General features: G+C 33.5%; 2 protein-coding genes across 6 annotated transcripts; one reads left to right on the top strand and one right to left on the bottom strand.

Moving 5' to 3' along the window:
• The first annotated feature begins 22 nt into the window (after positions 1–22).
• On the top strand, positions 23–9278 carry LOC128172573 (uncharacterized). Of its 3 annotated transcripts, none has more exons than XM_052838357.1 (12): positions 23–133; positions 897–937; positions 1374–1462; positions 2138–2209; positions 2333–2459; positions 2838–2932; positions 4854–4931; positions 6203–6302; positions 6783–6890; positions 7380–7808; positions 8138–8266; positions 8823–9278. In XM_052838357.1, exons 1-12 carry the CDS (start codon positions 114–116, stop codon positions 8936–8938), a joined length of 1404 nt encoding a protein of 467 aa, XP_052694317.1. In that variant the 5' UTR covers positions 23–113; the 3' UTR covers positions 8939–9278. The 3 variants fall into 3 exon arrangements, with proteins under 3 accessions (XP_052694317.1, XP_052694316.1, XP_052694315.1); XM_052838356.1 differs by having other exon boundaries at positions 7377–7808; XM_052838355.1 differs by having other exon boundaries at positions 7338–7808.
• A 726-nt stretch (positions 9279–10004) lies between these two features.
• On the bottom strand, positions 10005–24297 carry LOC128173521 (uncharacterized). 3 transcript variants are annotated; one of them, XM_052839223.1, is made up of 3 exons: positions 24109–24297; positions 20246–20718; positions 10005–10898 (listed from the first exon to the last, which is right to left on the bottom strand). In XM_052839223.1, the coding sequence occupies exons 1-3, from the start codon at positions 24165–24167 to the stop codon at positions 10156–10158; spliced, it is 1275 nt and encodes a 424-aa protein (XP_052695183.1). In that variant the 5' UTR covers positions 24168–24297; the 3' UTR covers positions 10005–10155. The 3 variants fall into 3 exon arrangements, with proteins under 3 accessions (XP_052695183.1, XP_052695185.1, XP_052695184.1); XM_052839225.1 differs by lacking the exon at positions 24109–24297 and adding an exon at positions 21787–21973; XM_052839224.1 differs by lacking the exon at positions 24109–24297 and adding an exon at positions 21187–21345.
• Positions 24298–25194: the final 897 nt, after the last annotated feature.

Genomic DNA, 25194 nt, shown 5'->3' with positions numbered 1-25194 from the left:
TTGGAACACCTCGATGTTTTGATAATTGACGTATGTGACCCAAAGGATCGTAGGTCACGTGATAAGAGAAACGATAATTGGGTTACCGTGGCCACGAGAAAATAAGAGACGACATGATTTCACAGAATTACAGGTGATGTGAGAGTTACGCAACTCATTATTTTTAAATTTTAAACTGTTTCTTTCAAAATACATATAAGTAGACTTAGGTTTTTTTGAATTCTACAAAGGGGTAAGCTAAGATAAGTTTATTTTAACAATCTATGTGTCATACAATAATTTTTGAATTATTTACATGACTGCTTGCATTATTTCGAAAAATTGTATAACGTGTAGCACATGTTCACCCAGTAAATTCAACATTCACCAAATAAATTATGCTAATGAATAATATAATATATGTATTATATTCAGTTTAAGAGGATTCAAATAATTCCTGGATTTTGATATATTTACAAGTGCAAATATTACCTGCAAGTGACAACAATGAGATCCAACGTATCATACTCAGTTTAAGAGGGTTCAAATTTTTATCGGGCAGTAATACATGTTTTGATTTCTCGATTAAAAATTGATGTAACGTCCAAGAAAGATCCATGATTTTCTTTGGTGTATATAATAAGTTTTAGTGAATATAAAAGTCCATTTTAACGAAAATGTTTATCTCTTACCAACACGTTTTGCTATTGTTTTTTTTTTCTTAAGCTATTAGGAATGAATATTAGAGGTATTCTTTTCCAGAGGAAGATAATACATTGAATTCGTCATAGATGTTTTTGTCTCAATCTAGACGTACGAAAAAAATTACTGCTCTAGTACACTGCTGTGCATATTTCTGATCGTGTTCTAAATAGCTGTATGTTTAATTTTTACTCCAACCTTTTTTTTTAATTCAGGCTAGAGCTTACCTTCTTCTTGACATCAGTAGCGATATACGGTGAGTCACGTGAACAGAGTACTAGGTCAATGTATCGTGCCATTATTGTCACGTGACAAATAGCCATTGCTTTTATTGTTTCCATTGATAACTTTAATCGTGTAAATGTACAATCATGTATATTATATGCAAAGAACTTTGATATATTTGATAAAATAAGCTTAAGAAATTATGATTTGTTTACCGTGGATGAAAAACAAGTGTAACTGAAATGATTTTTGGAAAATTAAAAAAAAAATGATACCATCTTTGCTAAGTTTAAACCAAATGCTCCAAAAAAATCATGTCATGAATTAAATTTTTCAATTTAATTCAAACATTTTCAAAATATTCCGATTCAAATTTTCCGCAACACGGTTCATGAGCAACTAAATATCATGCACTTCTCAACAACCATATTATAATGTATCAAACTAAACCAGTGACATTGATCTAGGTGTGAATGCTGGACAGACGTGCCTCTCCTGTAAGGGTATCCCAGAACCCACGGAGTGCTCCTTTGTGACCGAATGCGGAAGTCATGAGGTGAGAATACAGACACCTGTCTAAGAGCTATAATCTACTCTTAGTATACTGTATTGACTTAGCTGGGGTAAACAATTTACAATGTGTTCGAATCTACCGGGGGTCAGGTTGTCCTGGATCCCGACCCTTCAAAAAAATATTTCAACTCATGTGAGAAGTCACTGAATCCCCCGTAGTGATTTTTAATCAACTTAATATATGTAAAAAGCATAGCAAAGTTGTGCAAAAATGCCTTTATACCTCTAGAAAACTAGAAAACAAAAAAAATCTTGATCCTCCAGGCATGTAGCATCAGGGGGAATGGGCCTGCCCCCCCCCCCCCACACTTTTTCTCGCAGCAACAAATTTTTTAAAATTTACCTATAAAAAAATGAATTATCATGGAGTTGCCCCCCCCCCCCCTCCCGACTTTTTTGGGAGTATGTTAAAAAATTGATATGAAAATAAGGAAATGAGGAGTGAAATTGAAGTTATAAACAACGCCCCCCCCCCCCCCCTTTGGATTAGGATTTTGAAGATTTTGGGAAACGTTAATTTTTTTTTTTGCTTGTCAAGATTTTTTGGGTGAGTCTGCCCCCCCCCCCCCCCCCCCCTGTCAAAAACGATGCTACGTGCCTGTCCTCTCATATACATTTGTCAAGCCTTTTACTTTATAGCACGGATTTTGTATTTCAGCAATGTTATGTCCAGAAGTATGTGAATGCAGCCGGTCACGTGATGTATGACCTTGGATGCGCGGACCATTATGTAAGTGTTGTATAAACTATGAACTTTGACCTCTGGTTATAAAGGTTGCCGGAGAAAGGTCACTATATCCGTTAACGCATTCAGTAAAAGAAATGAATTAGCCTACCCTATTGCTTTGAACAGGTCTGCGGTGAGTTTCCTCGAAACCGACAACTTCAAAGAGTTTTAGGGAAACAAAACGCTATTGTTTGCGAGGCTTGTTGTAATAGTACGAAGATCTGCAACAACAGAAATCTGTGTGGGAGTCAAGGTAAGATGTTAAATATTAATTTTGTTAATTTGATTACTGCTGAGAATTTTAAGCCCGATCGCTCTAGCAGCTTTTGAACAAATTTTGTGGGTTTTTTTTTAACTAACCAAAATTGTATAAGGATTTGATACATATTGAAGTGTAATGTGTAATGGTTTTTTTTTTCCTTAAAAAAAGAACTTATAAGGGACAATATTTCGAGAATGTTGAGAAAGAAAACCCCAAATCAAATCATTGGGTGTCACATCTCTCTCTCTCTCTCTCTCTCTCTCTCTCTCTCTCTTTCTCTCTCTCTCTCTCCATTCTCTCTCCATTCTCTCTCTCTCTCTCTCCGTTTTGTATATATACACCTTATCTCTTCATTCTGTCTATCTCCAGTGTTGCCCGACTCCTCGGGGACCATCTGTTACGCCTGTGACTACCAGACTCACCCGGAGTCGTGTGATCAGATAACTCTCTGCTCCATAGACAGGGTAAGCCTTGGATCTATTGTCAATCACTCAGTGGACTAAATTTTCCCTTCACAGTGCAAATATAAATATGCTTGGATTTGCATTATCATCCCGCTAACAAAAAAAAAACCCTGAAAAGCAAAAACTTTTTTAGTTTAAATGTTGTGCTAGTAAACTATAATACTGTGGAATCATTAGAACTCGTTATTTGTGGGTAGCCCCCTTCTTTCTACCCCAACGAATTTGCATCGTCGACGGAAACAAATTTAGAAAGAGGTATCTTTAAGATTGAAACTGAAAACCGACGACCTCATGAAATAACATCACTACGAATAAGCAAACCACAATCCACGGAAATTGATCACCAACAAATCTAAATTAAATCAATTTTTTTTCACTGATGTTCGTATTACAATTTCAATACAAATTGGAAGTCTTCATTTAACTATTAATTTTAATAAAGGGAAATACTGGCATGAATGTCTTGAGCAACAACGTATAATTGTTCTTTTTTTTTTGCGATGATCTATTTTTCCCGCTGCTCTATGTAGAATGCTATGTAGAGCAACGTTGGGTAGTTCAAAACTAGGTACACAGTTAGTCAACTTGTTGACGTAATAATGTTTATTGGATAAAAAAGAAAACTTCATGTATGTAGTTATATAATCCTGTACCAAAAATACATATATTAAGTTGAGTAACTTTTTTTTGAATTAATTTACAGACCAGTGACGTGTTTGAGTTAAGATAAACGTCGTTTTGTACTCGATTTTATTATTTAATTTCAATTACTTTTTGGTCCGTATATTATGATAAGGCCAAAATAAAATTGTTTGATTGAAATCCCCCCCCCACCCCGCCTCATTGAAATACCCCCCCCCCACCCCCTGATAAAATTTATTAGAAAATCATGAAGTTTTTTTTATACATGGGGATTTTTTTTAAAACCAATTTTCAATTAGTTAAACTTCAAGCTTGAAAAAAAATCCCTCCCTCCCACCTGGGTCTAGAAAACCCCTGACGGCATTCCAAACAAACATTTTCTAAGAAATGCTTAATTTATATATTTTGCTATAAAGATATAAATCTATACTACAATGTATCATATCAATATTCATTAATTTATATTAGAAAATAAAATGAAAGGTTTCTATTCATATGTTTTTACGTTTTGTATATTATCGCTATCATTAATATGTGAAATTTTCTTTCTGAACGGTTTGTTTCTCCTAGTTGTAGATACAACGTTGTGCAAAATACCGCCCAATGTAAGTTTGTCTGTTAGACATGCGGTCAGATGTGTGTTTTGAATTGTTGTATAAATTGTAATTACGACCTACTTTTTACGGATTGACAATACGTGTGAATAACACACACCTGCCTAACACTGAAATTAACATTTTATAAAACGTCGAAGCTACGTCAACAACTGAACAGAAAACCCACATGTCTGCCATTTTTGCGTCATGAATAAGACGCGCGTTTACCTGGTTATCACATATTTCACGATTTTTGTAAAGTTTGTCAGACTTAATTGTTTCTTTCCCCCGCCCGCACAAATAATGATCACAAGCGCGTCCTTTAAAATGGTGTCAATTATTTTTAGCAACAGTATTATATATACTACTGTTTTGTGTTTATCAATGGTTGTGACCCTCTATTCAAATATAGCAATAAAAGAAGAAGGCGGGAAGTGTCCTATAAGTGGCCATTCTGTTTAGTGTGATACTGCAAGAACTACTCAACTGACTAGACGTCAACTCATATTGTTGAATATTTGGATGTATTCCTAATCTATAATTTCTGAATATGCAATCCTCTTTAGTCCCGATTTCAGAAGCCTTTTGTTGTCTTATAATTATTTCCTTAAGTAAAATTGTATAGACATGATAAAATAGTGGATTTATCACATTATTTTATTTTTTTTATTTTCTTATTTCAGGCCTGTTACATTGGCATATCACGTGACGAAACCACAATGCTCTACCATTACGTCACTGGGTGTGCTCTTAAGGAAACGGTTAGCACTTCTGTTTGTTCGTTGTTCGTATACAAATGATGTCTCTTGAAATTGTCCCTTTGTTCATTGATACACGCGATATATCTTGAAATTGTCCCTTTGTTCATCGATACACGCGATATTGTCCCTTTGTTCATAGATACACGCGATATTTCTTGAAATTGTCCCTTGTTCATAGATACACGCGATATTTCTTGAAATTGCCCTTATGTTCGAAGATATATTTAAAGGGGCATGGTCACGATTTTAGTCAAATTTTATTTTTCTATTTTTATTATTTGCAATGCTTTAGGAATGCATTTCTAATGATCAAATGAAATTTGGGTGCCAGTCGTTGAGTTTTAAGCAAGATACAGGGCTCACAATTCTTCGTCACGTAAACAAGGCTCGTGCCCTGTTTTTGTTTACATAGGTTCAATATACCAGTAAAAAATCTTTTTAAAGCTGGTTTGTCTATCTTGTTATTTATTTAAAGAATAAATTAACAGTTTCTAACGATTAACACATTTATTTTAGGTCTAAAACTGTAATGTTCACTTCAACATTTGAAATGTAAAAAAACGCTTTGTTTACAAAGCGAAGAATTGTAAGCTATGTAACTCGCTTATAACTCATCAAATGACACTCAAATGTTGGTTGCCTATTGAAAATGACTTACTAAAGCATTGTAAATATTAAAATCGATAAATAATTTTTGACCAAAATCGTGACCATGCCCCTTTGATATATTTTTTGAAACTGCCCGCGTGTTTAAAGGTATGCATAAAATGATTCGATAAAACTGTTTAATTGATATATTCTACTGTCGTCTGCATTTTATAAATCAACCCTTAAACTATTCACATGTACCCTGAATAAATTACATTTACCTAATATTATAAAAAGACCTTGTTTTTTTATGTTATCTTAAAAAGCTATAAAATTTCTGTTCTACATTTTTGGAATAGTATACAATTGACGACAGAATCGACAATTATTTTATCTAGTGATATTACAAACAGCTCTAGATTTGATGTCCCATTTGAATACGTTCCATTGGAAAGAGAGAAAAAAGGAATGAAAACCAATATGTCCCCACCCCTCTTTTATAAAGGTTTACACTAATCTCCAAAGTTTAAGGGTGAAATGGACATAGAAATGATAATAAACTAATTGGTTTTGAATTCCTTTCAACAGAACAAAATCAGGTGTGAGAGCAGAAATGATACAATTTGAAACACCATTTGTTTTAGCGTTGAATAGTTAACCAATGAAAATTCCATCCCTTGTAGAAATGCTGGACGCTGGAGCAATATCCGGACAATCCCTACTGCTCCCGCTGTTGTGAAGGTGACCTTTGTAATGACCGTTGTCATAGCAACTTCACAAATGGTAAATTATTTCGCTTTTCATGTAATTTTGATTTACAATTCATTGTTAGGATTTTTTCAGATATAAGTAAAAAGGTGCTAAAATGTCGATTTTTATGTTATTTAATTAATAAATATTGTTGAATGATATCTAAAACAAAACATTTAATGCAGTATCTTTTTCTAGTTCCTGTAAAATGATTGATTCATTAAAAGTTTCGTTTATGTTAACATTATGTTAACAAATATTTAAATTCATAATGCAGTGGGTTCTAGTTTGCATAGTACTTGTACATTTTTATTATATACACAGAAAAAAGGAAGAAATTGCAGCTTTATAAAAATACTGCAATTTTCAAAATACAATAGATATTTACAGGTGTATAAATTCAAGATTGTAGAACCACTTGGCAATATACTTATTTTAAACATAGTTACTAATGCATGCAATGTATCCGATATGCCTACCGTATCGAACAAGGTTTCTTTTAATTTTCTGTAGATAAACTGTGCCTTGATCGCAATCCTTTTTGTCCTCTGCTGCAGGATAAATGTCACTCGGTGTCAGAGGTCAGGCTGGCGTGTCCCGGCACTTGTTCCTTATGTCAAGGTCAGTGCAGCTGTTGACGCTCAAACGTATATAAACATGCTTCTGTTTTAACCTTGATAACCTAATAAATACATGTATGTTTTTCACAGGAGATTATTTATTTGTCTTTGGTTGTCATCAGATTGTATGTAAATTGGTATAAACTAGATGTGTGTCTCTTTTTTGATTAAACAAAAAACAACACCGAGAGTTTGTATTGCATTAGAATTTTGCATAATTGATGTCGCGAGTTAACTACAGGAAGCGTGAAAAAAATATGTATATTATTGAAAAATATGTCTATATCCTAATTTGTACATTTTGATGAATTTAGAGGACTTCTTTCTAGAATTTAGTAAAAGTTAAAACTTTAATGAAACTGATTTTGATTGACTTTGTTTGTCAATATATAATTCTAAGCTTATTTCATTAAAAATATTAATTTAACATTTTTCTCCTGATTAATAGAACACAACTTGTCAACTCCTCATACATATAACGTTACAGCAGGATATCAAAACCACACATCTTCGACAACAAAAACAACAACATCACCATCCCTAACAACAACAACAAAAACATCAACAACAACAGACTCTCCACCAACAGCAATGAGATCAACATCTACCTCTTTACCATCCTCAACATCATCACTTTCGATGTCGTCATCATCATCATCATCATCATCATCATCATCATCATCATCATCATCATCATCAACAAAGTCGACGACGACAAGTGTATTGAACAACCAGACCTCGACTTCACCGATTTCCTTCGCCTCGCATTCTCCAACGATTCAAAGCAGTGTTACTTCCGGACAACACAATACAGATAGTGCGGGAAACTCTACAGTGTCCTCAGTACAAACAGATCGCACTGTACATACCAACAACCTAACAACATTGTCAACTCCAGCGTCTTTTCCGACAACATCCGGTAATTGTTATCATAGAGCATATTTAAGATATAAGTACTAATGAATAGATACAAAAGAAGGAGAGAGGGACAGGTATACTGGTTAGAAAAAGAAGTAAGAGAAAAAAATTATTATACATGCAAGGAGGGGTAAATAGATGGATGGATGATAGATGGATGGATGGATGGATGGATGGATGGATGATGGATGGATGGATGGATGGATAGATAGATAGATAGATAGATAGATAGATAGATAGATAGATAGATAGATAGATAGATAGATAGATAGATAGATAGATAGATAGATAGATAGATAGATAGATATTCATACACTCTTTCTATTGCAGACGCCTGTATCGATGCCAAGAATATCGATTGCAAGCATTACGACTTATTTAAAATTTGTAACCAGACGAGCATTTACTATGGATTTGCGCAGACCCACTGCCCTCTAACCTGTGGCATATGTCATCCAGGTGGGTTAATAGAATATTACGAAGACATCTCAAGATACATTAATTTTATATTTAGCCACTTATTTTAGTGTATTTTGTGCTATAAGGAGGCTTGGTGTTCAACAAGTAACCAAGCAGGCCTACTTTAAATTTTTAATAGAATTTCTTCAGCAATAGTTTATTAATAAGTAAAGGAAAAAATCAAATTATAAGTAAGCTTTAAGGACACCGGATGGTCTACAAATTAACAATCAGATCGTCAAACTATTATTCAGTAAAGAAAAAAATCAATATTGATGTATCTAACCTTTTAAATTTGGGTGTTTTTTATATAACTTTACATAGAGCTCTTCTTGTTTAACAGGCATGTAGCATCGTTTTTGAAAGTGGGGGTGGGGGGGACAGACTCATCCAAAAAAAAGCCCCCCCCCCCACCCGATGCTACGTGCCTGTTAAGGACAGTCCTGTTATTGTATAAGTATGTCTTGCCTTAACACATATAATTATGCGAACACATAAATTGTATTTTGAAATTAGAGCAATATACATATACTTTGAACAGCCAACTTTTTTGCAGTGGGATGTAAGGATACGATACCAAACTGCGACGAATATGAGGACGGTTTTTGCACGAATCACGACTACGCCAACTTCGTCTTTCTAGCCTGTAAACGGTACTGCAACAGGTGCTAGTGTGAAACCGTCCCTCTGAATAAAACCGGAAGTGACGCAGGCTTCGCTGTAATGTTTGCCTCCCTAGTTAACTTTCCTGCAGGAAATTGTTTTCACGGCGTTGTGTTTTTGTTTTTTTTTTTTTATCGTTTGAAAATACATGTACATGTGGAACTGACGATACACTATATTCAAATATAAAATAGTCTGTTGTGTTTCATTAGTGAAGGCTTCCATACGCATTGATTGTATATACAGTTATTTACGATTATTTTATAGTATCATAATTGTCTAGATATATTTGTTATTTTCATTAACATGCATAAATAAGTAAGGAATTTGAGAGAGAGAGAGAGAGAGAGAGAGATATGAAACATCAATAAACAGATTTGAACAAATGGGGGTATTTGTTTGATTAATCTAGTTAAAATAAGAAATCAAATCAAGTGCAAAATCATTAGAGACGTTAATTGAATTAATTCGTATGATTTTTTAATGGTGCAACAACCAAAACGAGCGGTTTTGTTTTTGTAAACTTAAAAGTATTACTAGTACATATTCAAGTGATGATTTTTGTCAACTATTTAAAGACGTTTGGTAGAGTGAATTAATACATGTACTTTAATTAAGTTAAACGATATGAAAGCCCTTTAGGAAGTCATGAATTTTGACAGTTTAGACGCAAACGAGAAATTATCACGATTTTTCGAAACATGAATTTTTCTACGGAACTTCCGCATTGGCCATAATTAAGCCATTTAAGTTTATACTATAATAATTATAGCTCTGCATACAATGTTTTAAACAGGTTTTAATGCATCTATCTTTAAGAATTTGAAATCTAAGAAAAATAACTCAGAACAATGTTAAAAACAATGTTGAGAAATATTAAGCGTTGAAAACGCAATAGAAAAGTTTTGTTTGCATGGCTTAACTTGATGTTATTTGATAAGCGTACTAGTGTTAAACGCAACACCGAAAATGTATGTTTTACTTCAAATGAAACAGGTTTAGGTCTGAAATTTAGCATACACTGCGCTATTGTTAGAATATCAACATGCTTTTTCAGTGAAAAAAAAATTCGGGATCAAGTTTTAACATTCTTTTTTCCATACAAAAGTAATAAATAATATTAGACATTTACAAAAATTACATATACATGTATTTACAAATGGTTTATCCATTCAAAACTTTCATGTTTCAAAGTTTAGTCAGCAACTACCGTTTATGGTTTAAACCTAACTTAAAACGCTTTTCTGAAGCAGTTTAAGTCTGTTTAGTTTGCTGTCACTGTTGCTATACACACTTCCCTCCGTTAAAGTTCTTTTCACTTTCGTACCCTCTTTGCCTTTATTGATGCTTGGAAACCCAATATGTTTCTCGGATGCGCTCCGTTTGACTACCCGGTCCATTGGTTTGTCAAGCGAACAGAGATCAACAATAGCGTCATCACTAAAATCTGAGTCGGACGAATAATCATCATCGTTCCCATAAGGACTATTTCCGCCGGATGCCACTAAACCTCCTGGGGAATCCCGAAGATCCGGAAGTGAAATAGAGTTCCGCCTTTCCCTTTGTTTCGAGTCTACGCTCAGTTTGTCTTTATGGTCCCTTGGCGTACCTATTTGCGCACACTTTTTACTCGTAGGTTTTATCGCTGGGAGAAGCGAGGTCTCTACACTTAAACTGTCAATCGACCTTCTATGCTTCTTTCTACTCAATTTTGATGACGTCAGATACAGATTGGGTGTTTCGTCATCAATATATGTGGACCGCGGTGTTAATTTGTCCACATCGCTCATGGAAGTATTTTTATTGGCAGCCATTCTTAAAGCAGTCTCGTTTTGAGGCGAGAAGGCGGGTGGAAGTACGAGTTTCTTCCTTGGGGATTCTCCTCGCTTGGTTTGGTTTTGATATGATGCCAACAAATTAAAAATATCTTTGCTTTCGAGTTTTTCTGCTATCTCAATAGGCCTTTGTCCTACAAATCAAGATGACGATAAAAGTATGCTAGTACATATACATGAGTCACTGTGGTTTTTTTTAATGAAAAATATAATAAGTTTCAATCGTTTAATTAAAATCAAAATCATACAGGGTTTTTCTTTTTTATAAAACAAGGATGAATAATTTGACAAATTAACTTATGAAATGGAATTAATTATAAGAATGTAGTTGAGAATGCGTTAATTCTAAGTGCTATGTTCTTATGTGACGAAATTATGAAAACATAATTGATCTGTCAATAGAAATACACAGAAATACTAGTAAATGTTTGTTGAATTCACGCACTGATGATAGACTAAGGTTATAGGTACATGTAGGTTGGGTTTTTATTTCAAATATTTTTTTCTGCATGTGGGCACAAACACAAATATAAAATCCCAAGAATGTGTCATATTTAAAGCAATATGAGCTGTATTTCTAAAAAAATTTATTTTGCTGTAAAAACCTGCTAGTATGGTAAGTCTGCATAAAACTTAAACTTTTATGATAAATAAGGTTGGAAAAAATCATTAACTTTTGTCAGAGAAAAGATATCTCTTCTAAAGAACATAGAGCAAATCAATTTTTGTACAGGACGACAATAATTCATTTTCGCTCCAAAACAGTTCCTTAACGGCCCTTTTCGCAAAAATTTGGCGAAAAGATATTTAATCAAAGTACTGAAGAACTGACGGGAGTTGATTTTGTCGATGTTAATTTATTTTAAAATCAATGATATGTTATTTTCCATGACAAGTATATGTATACGTAGTTTCTAATTTGAATTAAGCATATTTTTATAATATGAATTTTTGAACTTTTTCGACTAGAATGTCGAGAAACCTCCATATGAATCATGTTAAATAATATTTAAAGATAAAATCAATTCAATCAAACTATGTATCAGTGGTAGAAATATTTCTCGAAAATTGTATGGATCCAAGCAATTATTTTATATTGAACTCTAGTCGCGTTAAACCAAACGCTCGGCTGACACCGTAAATCTCCGACAAGGATTTACGGAGACAGCCGAGCGTCGAGTTGAACGAGACTACACTGTATATTGAACTCTGGCGTAGGAATACATACGACTACAAAAATATATTTAAATTGTTCGTACCATTTAAGGTGGCTCTATGCACCACTTTTTGATGACGCAGTACGCAAAAAAGTAAATCTGGAAGCATGCAATTCCGGTACTGGCTGATTTAAACTGAGGCGAACTGTATGGGAACCGCTCTTTTGAAAAAATTGTTAAATGAATAGATTTAATTTGATAATTGGAAAATTCATTACTTACAAGTAATGTGGTATACATGAATCCTATTAGCCTAGTCAATGTTCCCCTTTATTTATTCGACTTAGTTTTGTATTAAATCGAAAATATTTACTTATACAGGGCAAAGTCTATAATGAAATATGTATGTATTTATCATTCCAACATTATATTTAGGAATTTTTTTTCAACTCAGAAATGAAAAGTCCCCAAGGTGTTTGGGCCATGGGACTTAGGAACGATAATCCTTACCTGAGGAACTTTCATACCAAATAAAATTTAAAATATTTTTTGTGTTTATTTGCAGTGGTTTTCAGTAAATTTTTTATGTCACATCTATTAAAATACATTTTCTTATAACATCAAGCAACTTTTTCAGATGATTTGTCAACAGAGTAAGAAAATATGAAGAATTATGTTTTGGGGATATACTAAAAAAAATTGCAATAATAACAATTTTGAATGCTAAGAAGTGTTATATTTTTTTTGATGTGTCCGAAGGAAATATCCATCATATGACAAACAAATTTCTCTCAGTTTGTTATTAGCTGTCTCTTAAAAAATATTTTACAAAAACACGAAAAAACATTAAAAAATTCTTTAAAAATACCGATAGGATCCCTATCATCATTTTAATATTTGATATGTATATGTTTTGTGGTCTTCTATTGAAAATTGGAATAAACTGTGGGTGTATAGAGCCACCTTAAAATCTGACTATTTTTAAGGTATTTGTAAATAAGTTTCCTTGAAAAACAATGCTTTAGCATACATCACATCGAATTCATCAATTATTTTCAAGAACTAAGTCTTGTCAGGAGCAATGATTTGTGCTGAGGTCCAAACACTGTTTCACTTTCGGTTTGTCCGAGTGACTGCATAGGAGAGTTGATTAAAAATCAACTCCCAAAAACCATGATATTTTTTTTTTCATTTTAGTAGAAAATAAGATTTTCGTTAAAAAAAAATCTTCCATGAAAATGCAGCTCATATTGCTTTAAAAAATGGTTTTTTAATGGAGAAAATAAGAAAATCACAATCGGATAAAAACAAACATCTTATGGTAGGATTGGGGCATTTTTGTAGTTTAGTTAGGTCGGGTTACCCTAAATACACAGTTTAAATGCTACACTCTAAGCATTTTTTACAACATGAATAATAAAAGAAAATGATATGGTTTTTTTTATTTTTAAAAATCAAATAGTATCCTTCTGACTTCCTAAAAATCAAACGTATATTATCTTTATTTTAGATCATTGGCTCAAATTTAAGTTAATTTATGTTCTACGGATTTGCATGTAGACTACGTATTTCTTAAAGAGAATATGACCGATTTTAAAATCCTTTTGGACTTTAATAGGAGAGTATTTACTAACTTATTCTATAGGGGAAAATATCATTAATTTTGGGGTTTTTTTTTAATGAATACATGTAATAAATGTAATTAAGGTCTTCCGTTTCCAACGGAAGACCTTTCTATTATTGTGCGGGAAAGATTATTTTTCTTTTTTTTTTTTTCTTCCTAGACGCGAACTTTGAGGCTTCATATCTTGCTTATTTCTGAACGGTTTTTGCTCAAATTTTCAGGGCTAATGTACTTTACAAAACACTATCTTAAGCAATTCATAAAATTTAGAATTCCCTTTCCGTTAAAGAGTTATTCCCCTTTTAAAAAATTTTAGGGCCTTTTGTTTCCAGACAAAGGCTCCGAGACTATGATAGCAGGGAATGGGAATCCAACGAATTTGAATAACAGAGACATTGTAGTTGTGCACATCTGTTTTTGTTTTTAGATTACGTTTTTTATTTAGGAAAAGGTAGGGGGTCAAAAAACAGGATTCAAAAAAGTGCGAAAATTTAGACATATTTTCCTTTATATCTTTTAAACGAAAAATATTTTGTTAAGACATGTAGAATAAAAGTTGTGCAAAATATAGAGGGCTTTCATTTGACACCAATAAAAAAGGGCTGGCCCCTTAAATTAAGGGCCAATGGCCCCTAAAAAAGTTTGCTTAATAACTCAAAAACGGTTAGGATTTTGATATGGCTGTCGCTGGAAAAGTTGTTTGTTGGGATCTCATAAAGGTCGCTACAATGTTATTTTGTATGTGATTTGTGTAGTATGAGTGTAAAAAGCTTTACATGTTAACATGTACCTGTTTTCATTTGACAAGTTAACGAAAGTCTTTGCGCGTACAACTGGCATAAAGTCACCGCAGAAAGTATGCTGGTTTATACAAACGGCATTAATTTATAAGAATTTTTTTTTAGAATATACGTGCTTTTTTTAGGAGTTTAAGTCATTGTTGTTAAGTTCTTATGATGCTCAACCCTTAAAAACGGGATTTGGAAAACAAATCATTGTTTTTCTTTTCTAGTAAACCACAAAATATGGAATTTAAAAAAATCTATGCATTACATTTTAGTTATTAACTCCATACATTTAAAATCTACCTTGAATCAGAGCTGGTGTGTACCATTACGTAAGCTCTCCCTCGCCGGCGGCCGAGAAAATCGGTCACCATGGTCGCGGCTGGACTACCTAGCGGTCAGGGGTTATCTAATACACGAGAGTTGCGTCTCTCATATATGATTTTATTTATCCGCAAACCCAAGAATTGTTTTCGTTTTGATTACACATGTTTTTTTATGGATTAAACGATTGGGTGTCAATTAAGAAATCGTTCAGTTAATTAATAAAAGCAATGTCATTCTCAATCTAAAGCAATAATAGATATAGATAAATTGTGGGTTTTAAGTTTAAAATAAATAACTTCTATTTGATAGAGTAAGGTCATTATACTGCAATTTTCAAGGCTTACTGGGTTCTGAGCCGTGTGGGTCTGTGCGTTGTACCTTTACGTAATCTATCGTTCGCCCACGGCCGAGGATCTCAGCCACGGCTGCACTACATAGCGGTTATTTATACACAAGATTCGCACACCGAGACGCACACTTCCATGCATATGAACGTGTTTGAGTTAATATAGTCGTAAATACAAGAACTGTTTTAATTTTATGTTATAAAAGTTTGTCCATTTTGTATTTATTTAATTAAATTTGAGTGTAAATGAATATTAATGAACGATATTAACCCAAATCGGAAACATCGTCAGACATAAATTAATGGTTGGTTTGTTTATATAAAATATTTTATAAACTGTACAAATAATGTTTTAAATCAACAACAACAACCCCCCCTAAATATTAAACATTTAAATGATGATCATCCATCGCCCATGGCTGAGGAGATCCGGCACGATTGGACAAGTGATCCGCGGTCGGTTCGTGATCTTGTACCTTATCACGCGTTCATGTTTCATATTTTGGCATTTTGCACGGACACAACTATATTTTATTATGTTTTCAACTATTATTTTGGTTTAAGATGAAAAGATAAATTTATTTTACTTGTACAGTTGATTAAGCATTGGTGTATACGATAGCGTACAAGGTAGTTTAAAAATCAAATCAAATTATAATCAAAGTTCCATGTTACATGTTTGCGGTAGGTGCTAGCACGATAAAAGAATGTCCTGAGTTGAGGCATTCGATGATTATTTAAAAGAATATTCACATTTTAAACAACTTTAGATTAGATTCTGTCGGTCACATATTAATCACTTCTGTAGTTTTTCTACATGTTCGTTTCATTATGGAAGCGAACTCATTGCTGCCCCCTCCCCCCCCCCCGCCCCCCTCCTCCCGCCCCGCTGACAGGAGCTCGCGCTGTATTTTTTTTTTGGGGGGGGGGGGGCAAAACGATATCAAGATCTGTCGAAAATCATTTTTGGTGGCTTCTTCTTATGTGTAACATTTTGTTTCACTTTCCCAACCGTTTGTTTATTCGGTCAGTCTGTGTTAATTCAATCGCCACGTGCGACCGAGAATCTTGTGTCGCTTCAGCGCACACAGCTCAGAACATATATAGCCCCGGGTCATCAATTGTTATGTAATTGAGTAACAGTTGGAATGGTGCTTTTACTACATAAAATATAAATAAAAAAATCATCCACAAAAAATGAAAAAATGTTACCGTAACTCAATAGTCAATACCAAAAATAAAAATCCGTATGATTACAAACTGAAATCGGTTTTTCAGTATTCGGCGGGATTTGATTTTTTCTTCTAACATTAGTATTTTTATTGGTTTCAGAGAATACGATGTAAAAATACAAACAGGAAATAAATCTGATATTATTTACATTGATAATGTTGAAAAATATTTAAAATTAAATTAGTCACATTCGTTAGAAAACAATGTTGTACAAACATCCGATAATTTTTTTCCTATGTCGTATCATTCGCGTAAATAAATATGTTCTTTACATTTCCATGTACCTCAGAAAAAATTCAAATGATTAAACAAAAAAGAAAGTTGTAATTACTATTTCGGATTTTTTTCAAAGTAATTTAACATTGTATTGAAAAGAACAAGAAATAAAAATGATTTAAATTTTTGACTCAATCTTCGTATATATTACCGGCGCTCCTTACATGTATAACGGCGTTCAGTGTATATAGATTATCATGATCTATTTGAATTAAGTTCCATTCGTAAAGATTCCCTTAATAATTTATTGCATGACTGTGTACATTGTAGGCAAATCCCTGTGCGTTAATTACGTCTTGTTTTCCGTTAACAGTGGTTTAAGTAATTAAAATAATTACTTGTAAAAATATCTATAATCGGGATTCCAAAGAACTTACTTCCCGCAATTCATAGAAATGATCAGTATGTTTTCTTTCTATGTTTACATTTAATTTTGTTCAAATAATTAATAAATTTTCCATCATTTAAATTGTGTGCTTCATCAGATACTGATTCCAATTACCTTGAAGTCATTAATTTTTCCATTGGCTATTGACAAAAAAAGAGACGCTTGACCATCCAATGAAAACAAATACACAGAGTTTGATTGACAGGTTCAGCCAGGTGCAGGTCTCACCCGATGTCCGAGGTTATGTGTGCCGCGAGTGGTCTCAATAAGAGTTATCGATGTAAATAAATTAAAAAAAAGATACATGCTTATCAAAACATGCTCGTGTAAGTTAAAGTTGATTAAGGCTTGTTCCAACAGAAATCATGTTTTGCTAACTGTATTTAATATTTTTTATGTATAGCGAATTTTAATATTGTACAGTCATTTTACCGGTAACGAATCAGTATGCGGTTTCTCGTGCATGCAACTATTATTATCAAAATTCCAAATGTTTTTATTTTTTGTTTAAATCGCGTTTCTTTGTCCTTCTAAACTGTATCAAACTTCCGAAAATATAAAGGATGAATTACGGAGACAGTAATTTCAACACCCCCTCCAGTTTCCTAGTTTCGAATTCGTTTCCCAGTATCGAATTAAGCGCCCTTTATCACTTCTGACCGAATATTTTGAGGCGAATTAATTTTAAAAATATTCTAGAGGTACATGTTAATGGACTTATAAATGAACAAGGAAAAACAAATTATATGATCGTTATTTTTATCATACCGTTTTCCGGTCAAATTGAAACAGGACTTGAACAGTTTTCATTTCCGTTACTTTATAATATTGAATTTTCATAAAAACACTTTATAATAGTAATTGATGATAAGTAGTTGCCATTTTCCTTTGTTTTTCCCGTATATCTATCAATTTTTGCAGCCAAATAATACTGCTGTCGCAATGAACCGTAACTAGGAAAACTACACGTGGTTCTATTTGAAGTCGTAATTTCATTCAAAGCTCCATTATTATTTGATATGATGTATTATCTTTTTAAATGAATTATATTTACTAATTATTCACTAAATAAGGATCAATAACAAACTTATTTTCATAGTTAGGCTTAATTGTTTTCACACTTTCGTTTTTTCTGCTTTGAACATCCGGTAGCTCATATCTGGGGCACATTTTTAATTTGTAAACAATTCGGTAAATAATCGTGCAAATGGCAAACAACTTCACGTACTGATATAATATTTATTTCTGTGTTATAATCACCTAGCTAGAATTTTTTAAAACCTCAACTCTGTCTTCCACCAATAATTTTTCTAAAAATTATTCGATACTGGCAAATATTCGTTACCGGTAAAACTGTACCAGTACTGAAACATCGTATAAAAACGTCATATATACATGTACTCTGTAACTAGTCGTCTTTTAATACATATACCTTTCTTTTGTTTGTTAAAAATAAATTCAATTTTGTTAAAAGATAAGTATATCATTTCTTCTAGATTTTTTTTTCATGAAAATACCTACAAGAGAGTTTTGCCAATCGCAAACAGTTTAAAGTACATGTAATGTAAAACACGGGCTCCATTTTGAAACAAATTGTCAGAGAGTTCCGAATGAAATCTGATAAACGTTTCACATGGTTCTCGCACGCTTTGCTCGAAATGATTTAAACGCATTGTCCGAAATTCTGCACGCTTTGTCCGAAACGCTAAACGGTTTACACGAAACGCTTCACGATTCACACGAAACGCTAAACGGTTATTACGAAACGTTTTTCGCACGTAAGTCGCACGCTTTTTTGTTGTTGTATAGTAGTACGTTTCAGGGTCTGTAAATTTTGTCAGCACGCAACAATTCTAAATTGCACATTGTCTTCAAAAATTTACAAATATTTAAATAAAGAAGTTATCTTAGAGAAAGGGTTACGTGTTTTGTAAACGGGTTCGGTTTAAAAAAAAAACACAATTCCTGACATGACACATGAGTACATACTGTTTATTACAATGCTTGCTACCCTCTGAAAATTTAACTCGCCATTAAATATCTCATTTTTTAAATAATGTTTGTTACGATTACATAAACTGTGTGCGACAAATAGTTTTCCTAAAACATTTTCTTATTTTCTTTTTCAAAACACGTTTTATATGCAGGCTTTCAATCACAACACGTTTTTATAACAAAAGCAGAACTGAAAGTTTAGTAATTATAATCGTTTGACACCATATCACATATATTTTCAACTCGCAGCAACAACGGAAGACCTACTCGTGGCTTTGCCACGAGCTCTGCTCTAGTTTTACATACTTTATTGTTTACGCTTTACGTGCTGAATATTTGAGATTTTTTTTTCTGCTAAAACTTCCAAATTGTGATAAGTTTATATGTGTAACTAAAATTCTTATTTTGAATAAGAAAAAGTAAACCAAATCCTTATTCCGTATGATATGAAACATTTCTTTACAATGAAACATACATGTATAGCAAACCATTTTTTACAGAACGACAGCAATATAAATTTACTCAAATAGGACCCTGTTAAGAACCAATTGGATGATTAAAAAAATTGTATACCACATTGTCGGTCATTTAAGATATTAATTACAATTCTATGATGAAAATTTCCGACATGAAAAATTGCAGTTCATAACAGGTGAAAATCACTTAAAGCATAAGGTTTAAAACTCATCAGGCATGCGATTGCCTTTTAAAAATTGGAAACTGTACGACATATGAGTGCAGGGAAGCCAAGTTGGCATTTGCATAATTAACGGACAAGTCGATCTATAGACGTGTAAATTTCTGACGGCACGAGCTACACAAACTCTGTATAAGTACTTTATTGCTACATATTTTTCCCCAAAGCGTGAAAAACAGTATTCAGTGCATCAATTTGCTTCTTTTTTGCAATACTACAAATCTAAACATAATGTCCGATATTTATCACAAGTTGTATTTTATGAAACCCTTTGACCTTTTTCGCTGTATAGAAAACAGCATGCACATAGCGAAATTCTATTCAACGTCTATAATGATTGGTCATCTTTATGTAAGTCATGTGCGCGTGAACCTAGTGCTAAATTATAACGATTATAATGACTTGTCATATATAGTCAAAAGTTTTCGCACCCCCGTCCCCCTCTCAACAAACGTTTGTGGTACATGTAAGTGGGCGTACCTATAACATGAAGTCATAGACTTCTTGTAGCAGGTGTCCGTAAACATGGAATGTCTGTTTTTTAAACATACTTAAATGTAGCAGGTGTCCGTTAAAATGGACTGTCTGTTTCTAAAACCTATTGAACTGTAGCAGGTGTCTGTTATATTGGACATCCCGTTTCTAAAACTTACCAAAACTGTTATAGACTTCCTGTAGCAGGTGCCCGTTAGGATGGTCCAGCAACCTCCTGACGGTTCTGTCGGAACAGCCCCGGACGGCGTGAGACAAGGCCGAGTTACCGTCAAAGTCGAACACCTCTATCCGGGTCGTGGGGTCACTAATCAACCAGTCAGCGAGTTCTTCCTTCCCGCCAATGCATGCATGCATAAGAGCAGTCCTTCCGTGTGAGTCTTGTAGATTTAGGTCCGGGTCTTTTTCTAAGACGGCGTCGAGTATTTGAATGATTTCTTTTTCACTTAGATTGACGTAGCATAATTTCATAACGAGGCTCTGTAGATCATGAGTGACATCACGCCAGTTGACGTCAAATGTGTCGTTTTCTACAATACTTTTGATGGCGTCGAAATCGCAGGATTGTAGAGCTAGCTGGAGTGTTGCTTGCAATTTCATCCCTAAATTTTCATCGATGAAGTCAGATTTGTCACTGAAAGTAAGAACTAAATTAATCAGCAAAGTCGTTAATGCTTTCTATCTTACTTCCATAGATTAAGGAAACAACGGTAGCTTACTATGCTTTCATCACATTTCTAGCGCTGAAATGGATAATAGCACTGAGGATAAAATATGTTTTATGCTGGAATTATAAATGCATCATTTGACATCCGTGACGATGTGGAAATTCACATAAATATTTTAAATGAATCAACAGGGGTGAATTGTCGGGATCATTTTTCAAAAGTTATAACTACATCTTATAGTAGAATATCCCCCTAAAAGCTTCATGAAAAAGAACATAACAAATTAAATGACCTACATTTTTAGACCCCAATTTTGATAAAAGGTTATACATGTACATAATATCGAGATAATCCTCCCCATTTACTATAGTAAAACCATTAATCAATGGATGATATACCAGACGTGACGTAGGAATAAAAAAAAAACCACTTACCAAATATAGATAAATAATCACATCATAAAACCACATAATGATAATTATACGTAACCGAATTCACTTAAAATCTTTAAAAGAAAAATATCTACTTGTACAAACATCTGGTTGTCTTATAGTTCGACAATACACAAAATACCCAGGGTACTCCAATTGGTTTATACCTTACTTTAATACACCGATTAAACCCGAATTACAAAACCCCGAGGCCGCCGCTGTTACGTGCATTTACTTCTAAAACTACAGGAGAGAGAGACTGATTAAGGGATTATCCCACTGTGTTAATCCCTAACTAGGTGTGTGTATTCGATATCCGTTTAATAAATGGTTACCCTTAAAGACGTTTTGAGATATATTCATTTCAATGTATGTTGTTTAAAATGCCGGTGTACAACTGAATTGAGCTTGGATTTTCCATTATAGTTGCAACTGCGCAGTAGTTGTTTTAATTTAAGAATGCTAGAAAGATCATTTGTAAATAATAGATCTATGTATCTCATCATCTTTAGACTATCTCAAATTGCTTAACTAATCACAAAGGTTAACATAATGTCCAGTAGTTACCTTTCCAACATGCATATACATATAGTTAAAACTCACCAACATCTCCGGTGTCTGGAGGTAGATTTATACTTTCAAATGCCCACGACCATACAGTCTCATTAATAAAACCTCGGAGAATCGCTTACAATAATCAAACCATCCATGTTTAAACGGAAACCGACTCACTAAAAGTCACCGACTCTGTTTGCAGATCTCTCGTCAAATTACTTTGGCACATCGTTGAAAAATATTAATTCCCTATCCGCCGACTCAAATTTTAACAACTCGTCAGTAGAGGGCCAACCAACAATAAACATCCCTTTGGAGGAGGCGCCTACAACGGCAGGCGGGTATCGGGGGGGGGGGGCATGTAAAATTTTTTTTTTAAAAACCACCTAGTATATTCCAATAAATACAATCTTCAAAATCCTATTCCTGGGAGGGGTTGTAGTTTCTAGTACCTAATTATTTTACAAGTCTTTTTTAATAATTTTGTTAATATCCATATAATTCTTACGTGCTCTTAAAATCGGGGAGGGGGGTCCTTAAAATTCAATTTTCTATCTATAAAATTCTCCTGCAATGTTACGCGCATGTAATATTAGTTACGTTTTTTCACGGTGATTTTGTGTGTTTTTTTATAAGCATATACATTTATATAAATCTTATATAAAAACTTGGACCAGAATTTGAACACATATATGTAACATCATGTCTAAAATTAAAAGGAGAGGGCGCGTATATAGATTAAAAAAATACTCATAAATCATAACTATATCTCGAGCTGCGTCAGGGAGAAGGTGCATATTAAAACCAATTTATATTAATTATGAATATTCAATCATGAAAGATATACATGCATTAGTGTACGTGGATATGTATATAGGATTCAATCAAGTTAATTGTGAGAAGTCTTCTAATGAAAAGGTTTCGAAAATGATGTACAAATAAAAGAAACTTGCAAAAAAAAAATGATTTAAATACAACTTTGACCGAACCGCAATATTTTTTTCATCAGAGTGAAAAGATTCATATTTTTCTTGGACCAACAGTTATAAGATAATTTTCTAGTTTCTCTGTTTGATTTCGACTCATTTTAGCCTCATAATTCTGCTTTTGAACTTTGTTTCGGTAGTTTTTTTTTTAAGGTATACCTGGAAACAGTTAATTTTTCAAGGTAATGTGATCCAAAATGTGGCCAACACTTAATGTCTTGCCAGCAAAAAATGGTAGAGATTTAACTTGTCAATTTAACATTTTTATCGACCGTGACGATTGAAAGAAAATAACGTTTCACGAATCGACACCCATTAATTATGAATTAAACGTACGTATATTGTACTCCCACTCAGAGAGTGTCACGTTAAAATTCTTTATAAAGAGGCTGGGTGGTCAAAAGGTTACCTTCCATATATACCTTAAATTTGTATATGATTTTTTAAGCCATAAACTTTATAAAAACAAAGAAAAAGTTAATAGGATTTAGCGTTTATAATTAGGTTTTTCCTATATCTTTATTCTGAGTTCTTCTTCTAAAGAAGACCAACAAAGCCATAAGATGGCTATCGGCTTTCTATAACTGTAGCATCATCCATCCCTTTCAGTCGATCCATTGGGATTTTGGATTTGAAAAACCACAATTATTATTATTAGAGAGAGAGAGAGAGAGAGAGAGAGAGAGAGAGAGAGAGAGAGAGAGAGAGAGAGAGAGAGAGAGAGAGCAACTCTAGGCTAGTCGATAGCTAGAGATTAATTTGAGTTCCGGAATGGGATAAATAATACCATACATATTTAATGAAAATCTTTTCTATAGCGAAATTAATGTAGCGAGTCGGCGAGCTCTCTTTGAATTCAGTGCGACAATTAATAATTTACAGAAATGTCGCTACACTTGATCAGTGTATAGAAGGTTCAGGTCTCCTGCATAGAAATCAACTCAAAGTTATAGCATCAGCGGAAAATTAAATTTCGTTTTGGATAGAACACTTACACTTTTTATGCCTATAAATCGTGAATTTTTTTTAAAATGTCATTCCTAGTTGATTTAATAATTTTAAACTAGATTTATTTTACACAGTGAATGTGATAACTGTATTAGATTGAATGCAAATCATGCTAGATTACACAAAAGATAGCATAATTATTTGATTTTTAAAATTACTTTCTTATAAGAAAAGCGAAAAAACTAACGATTTGTCTTCAACACATATACATAGAAAATATGAGATGCGAGTTCGCTCTGAGAGAGAGAGAGAGAGAGAGAGAGAGAGAGAGAGAGAGAGAGAGAGAGAGTACAGTCAATAGACCAACACTCAAAATCGATTAGATGGTGTTTTGATTAAACATGTAAACAATCCCATTAGAGGACTTATTTCTTACTTGTCTTCCATGGATTGGCACGAGATGCTGTCTTTTCCCGCGGATGAAGCAGACGACATCTTTTCAAAAAGTCGCCGATGGCCACCAGTTTAAAAGTTATGATACATCCTGGTAGTTTATTAGGCCAAGTACATAGCTCCACACGCTGAAGTAAAGCAATCTTTTGAATCCGTATTCAGAAAGTCCGGGATTGCAGGACGTACCGGTGATGAACTCTTTCCACGAATAACAATCGATTGGGGGCGATGGAGCAAGGAATCGGGTCGTGGAGATTAGCGAGGCGTGGAAAAAGACGATCTTTGTATTGTATCGTTAATTTATAAAGAAGAGAGATGGATGGAGAAAGAGAGAAAGGGAGAGAGGAATGTGGAAAGGTAGAACAGTAAAACAATGAAAGACTGAAAGAAATATGGAGAGAGAGATGGAAAATTGATATTTCAATCTTTCAAATATTGTTTTAACCATTAACCTTCCTTTATTAACACTAGATTGCCTCGGATTGTGGTGAGGGTTACTGGTTTAGACATATAAGTCATATAAGTCACAGACACACTTCATCGGATAGATATAACATTTCAGGCACGTAGCATCGTAAGTGGAGGGCCAGACTTATCCAAAAAATCTTGACAAGCAAAAAAATTTCATCTGTTGGCCGTAAGTTAATTAATATAACATAATTATAATTATAATACTTCCATCGGTTTAGAATTTTAAAATTCTACGATATTTAATAAAAAAAACTATAGGCAAATTTTTTTTAAGTTCAATTTTTTTAAAAACGTACCCCAGCAGGATTCGAACTCATGACTTACAGATTGGTAAGGAACCCTCTTAACCATGCACAGCGCTACTCTGTTAAGCAACAAGAATGATTTAAAAATATATATTGTATAGTCTGTCCCAAGATATTTTTGCCGCACAATTTCCTTAATTGTTCTATGTTTATAAATACCTCTGGGTTCAAACGATGTTCATTCAATACTATGAAAAAATCCTAAGATTTCCCATTTGAAACGCCCCCTCTAGCTTGTCAGGTTTTAATACACAGCTAAAAATAAAAAGTCTACGGGGATTTTGCATTGCATA

The sequence above is a fragment of the Crassostrea angulata genome, chromosome 2 (assembly GCF_025612915.1).
Source record: "Crassostrea angulata isolate pt1a10 chromosome 2, ASM2561291v2, whole genome shotgun sequence".
In the NCBI taxonomy this organism is placed as follows: domain Eukaryota; kingdom Metazoa; phylum Mollusca; class Bivalvia; order Ostreida; family Ostreidae; genus Magallana; species Magallana angulata.
This window is presented reverse-complemented; position numbering and strand designations above follow the sequence as displayed.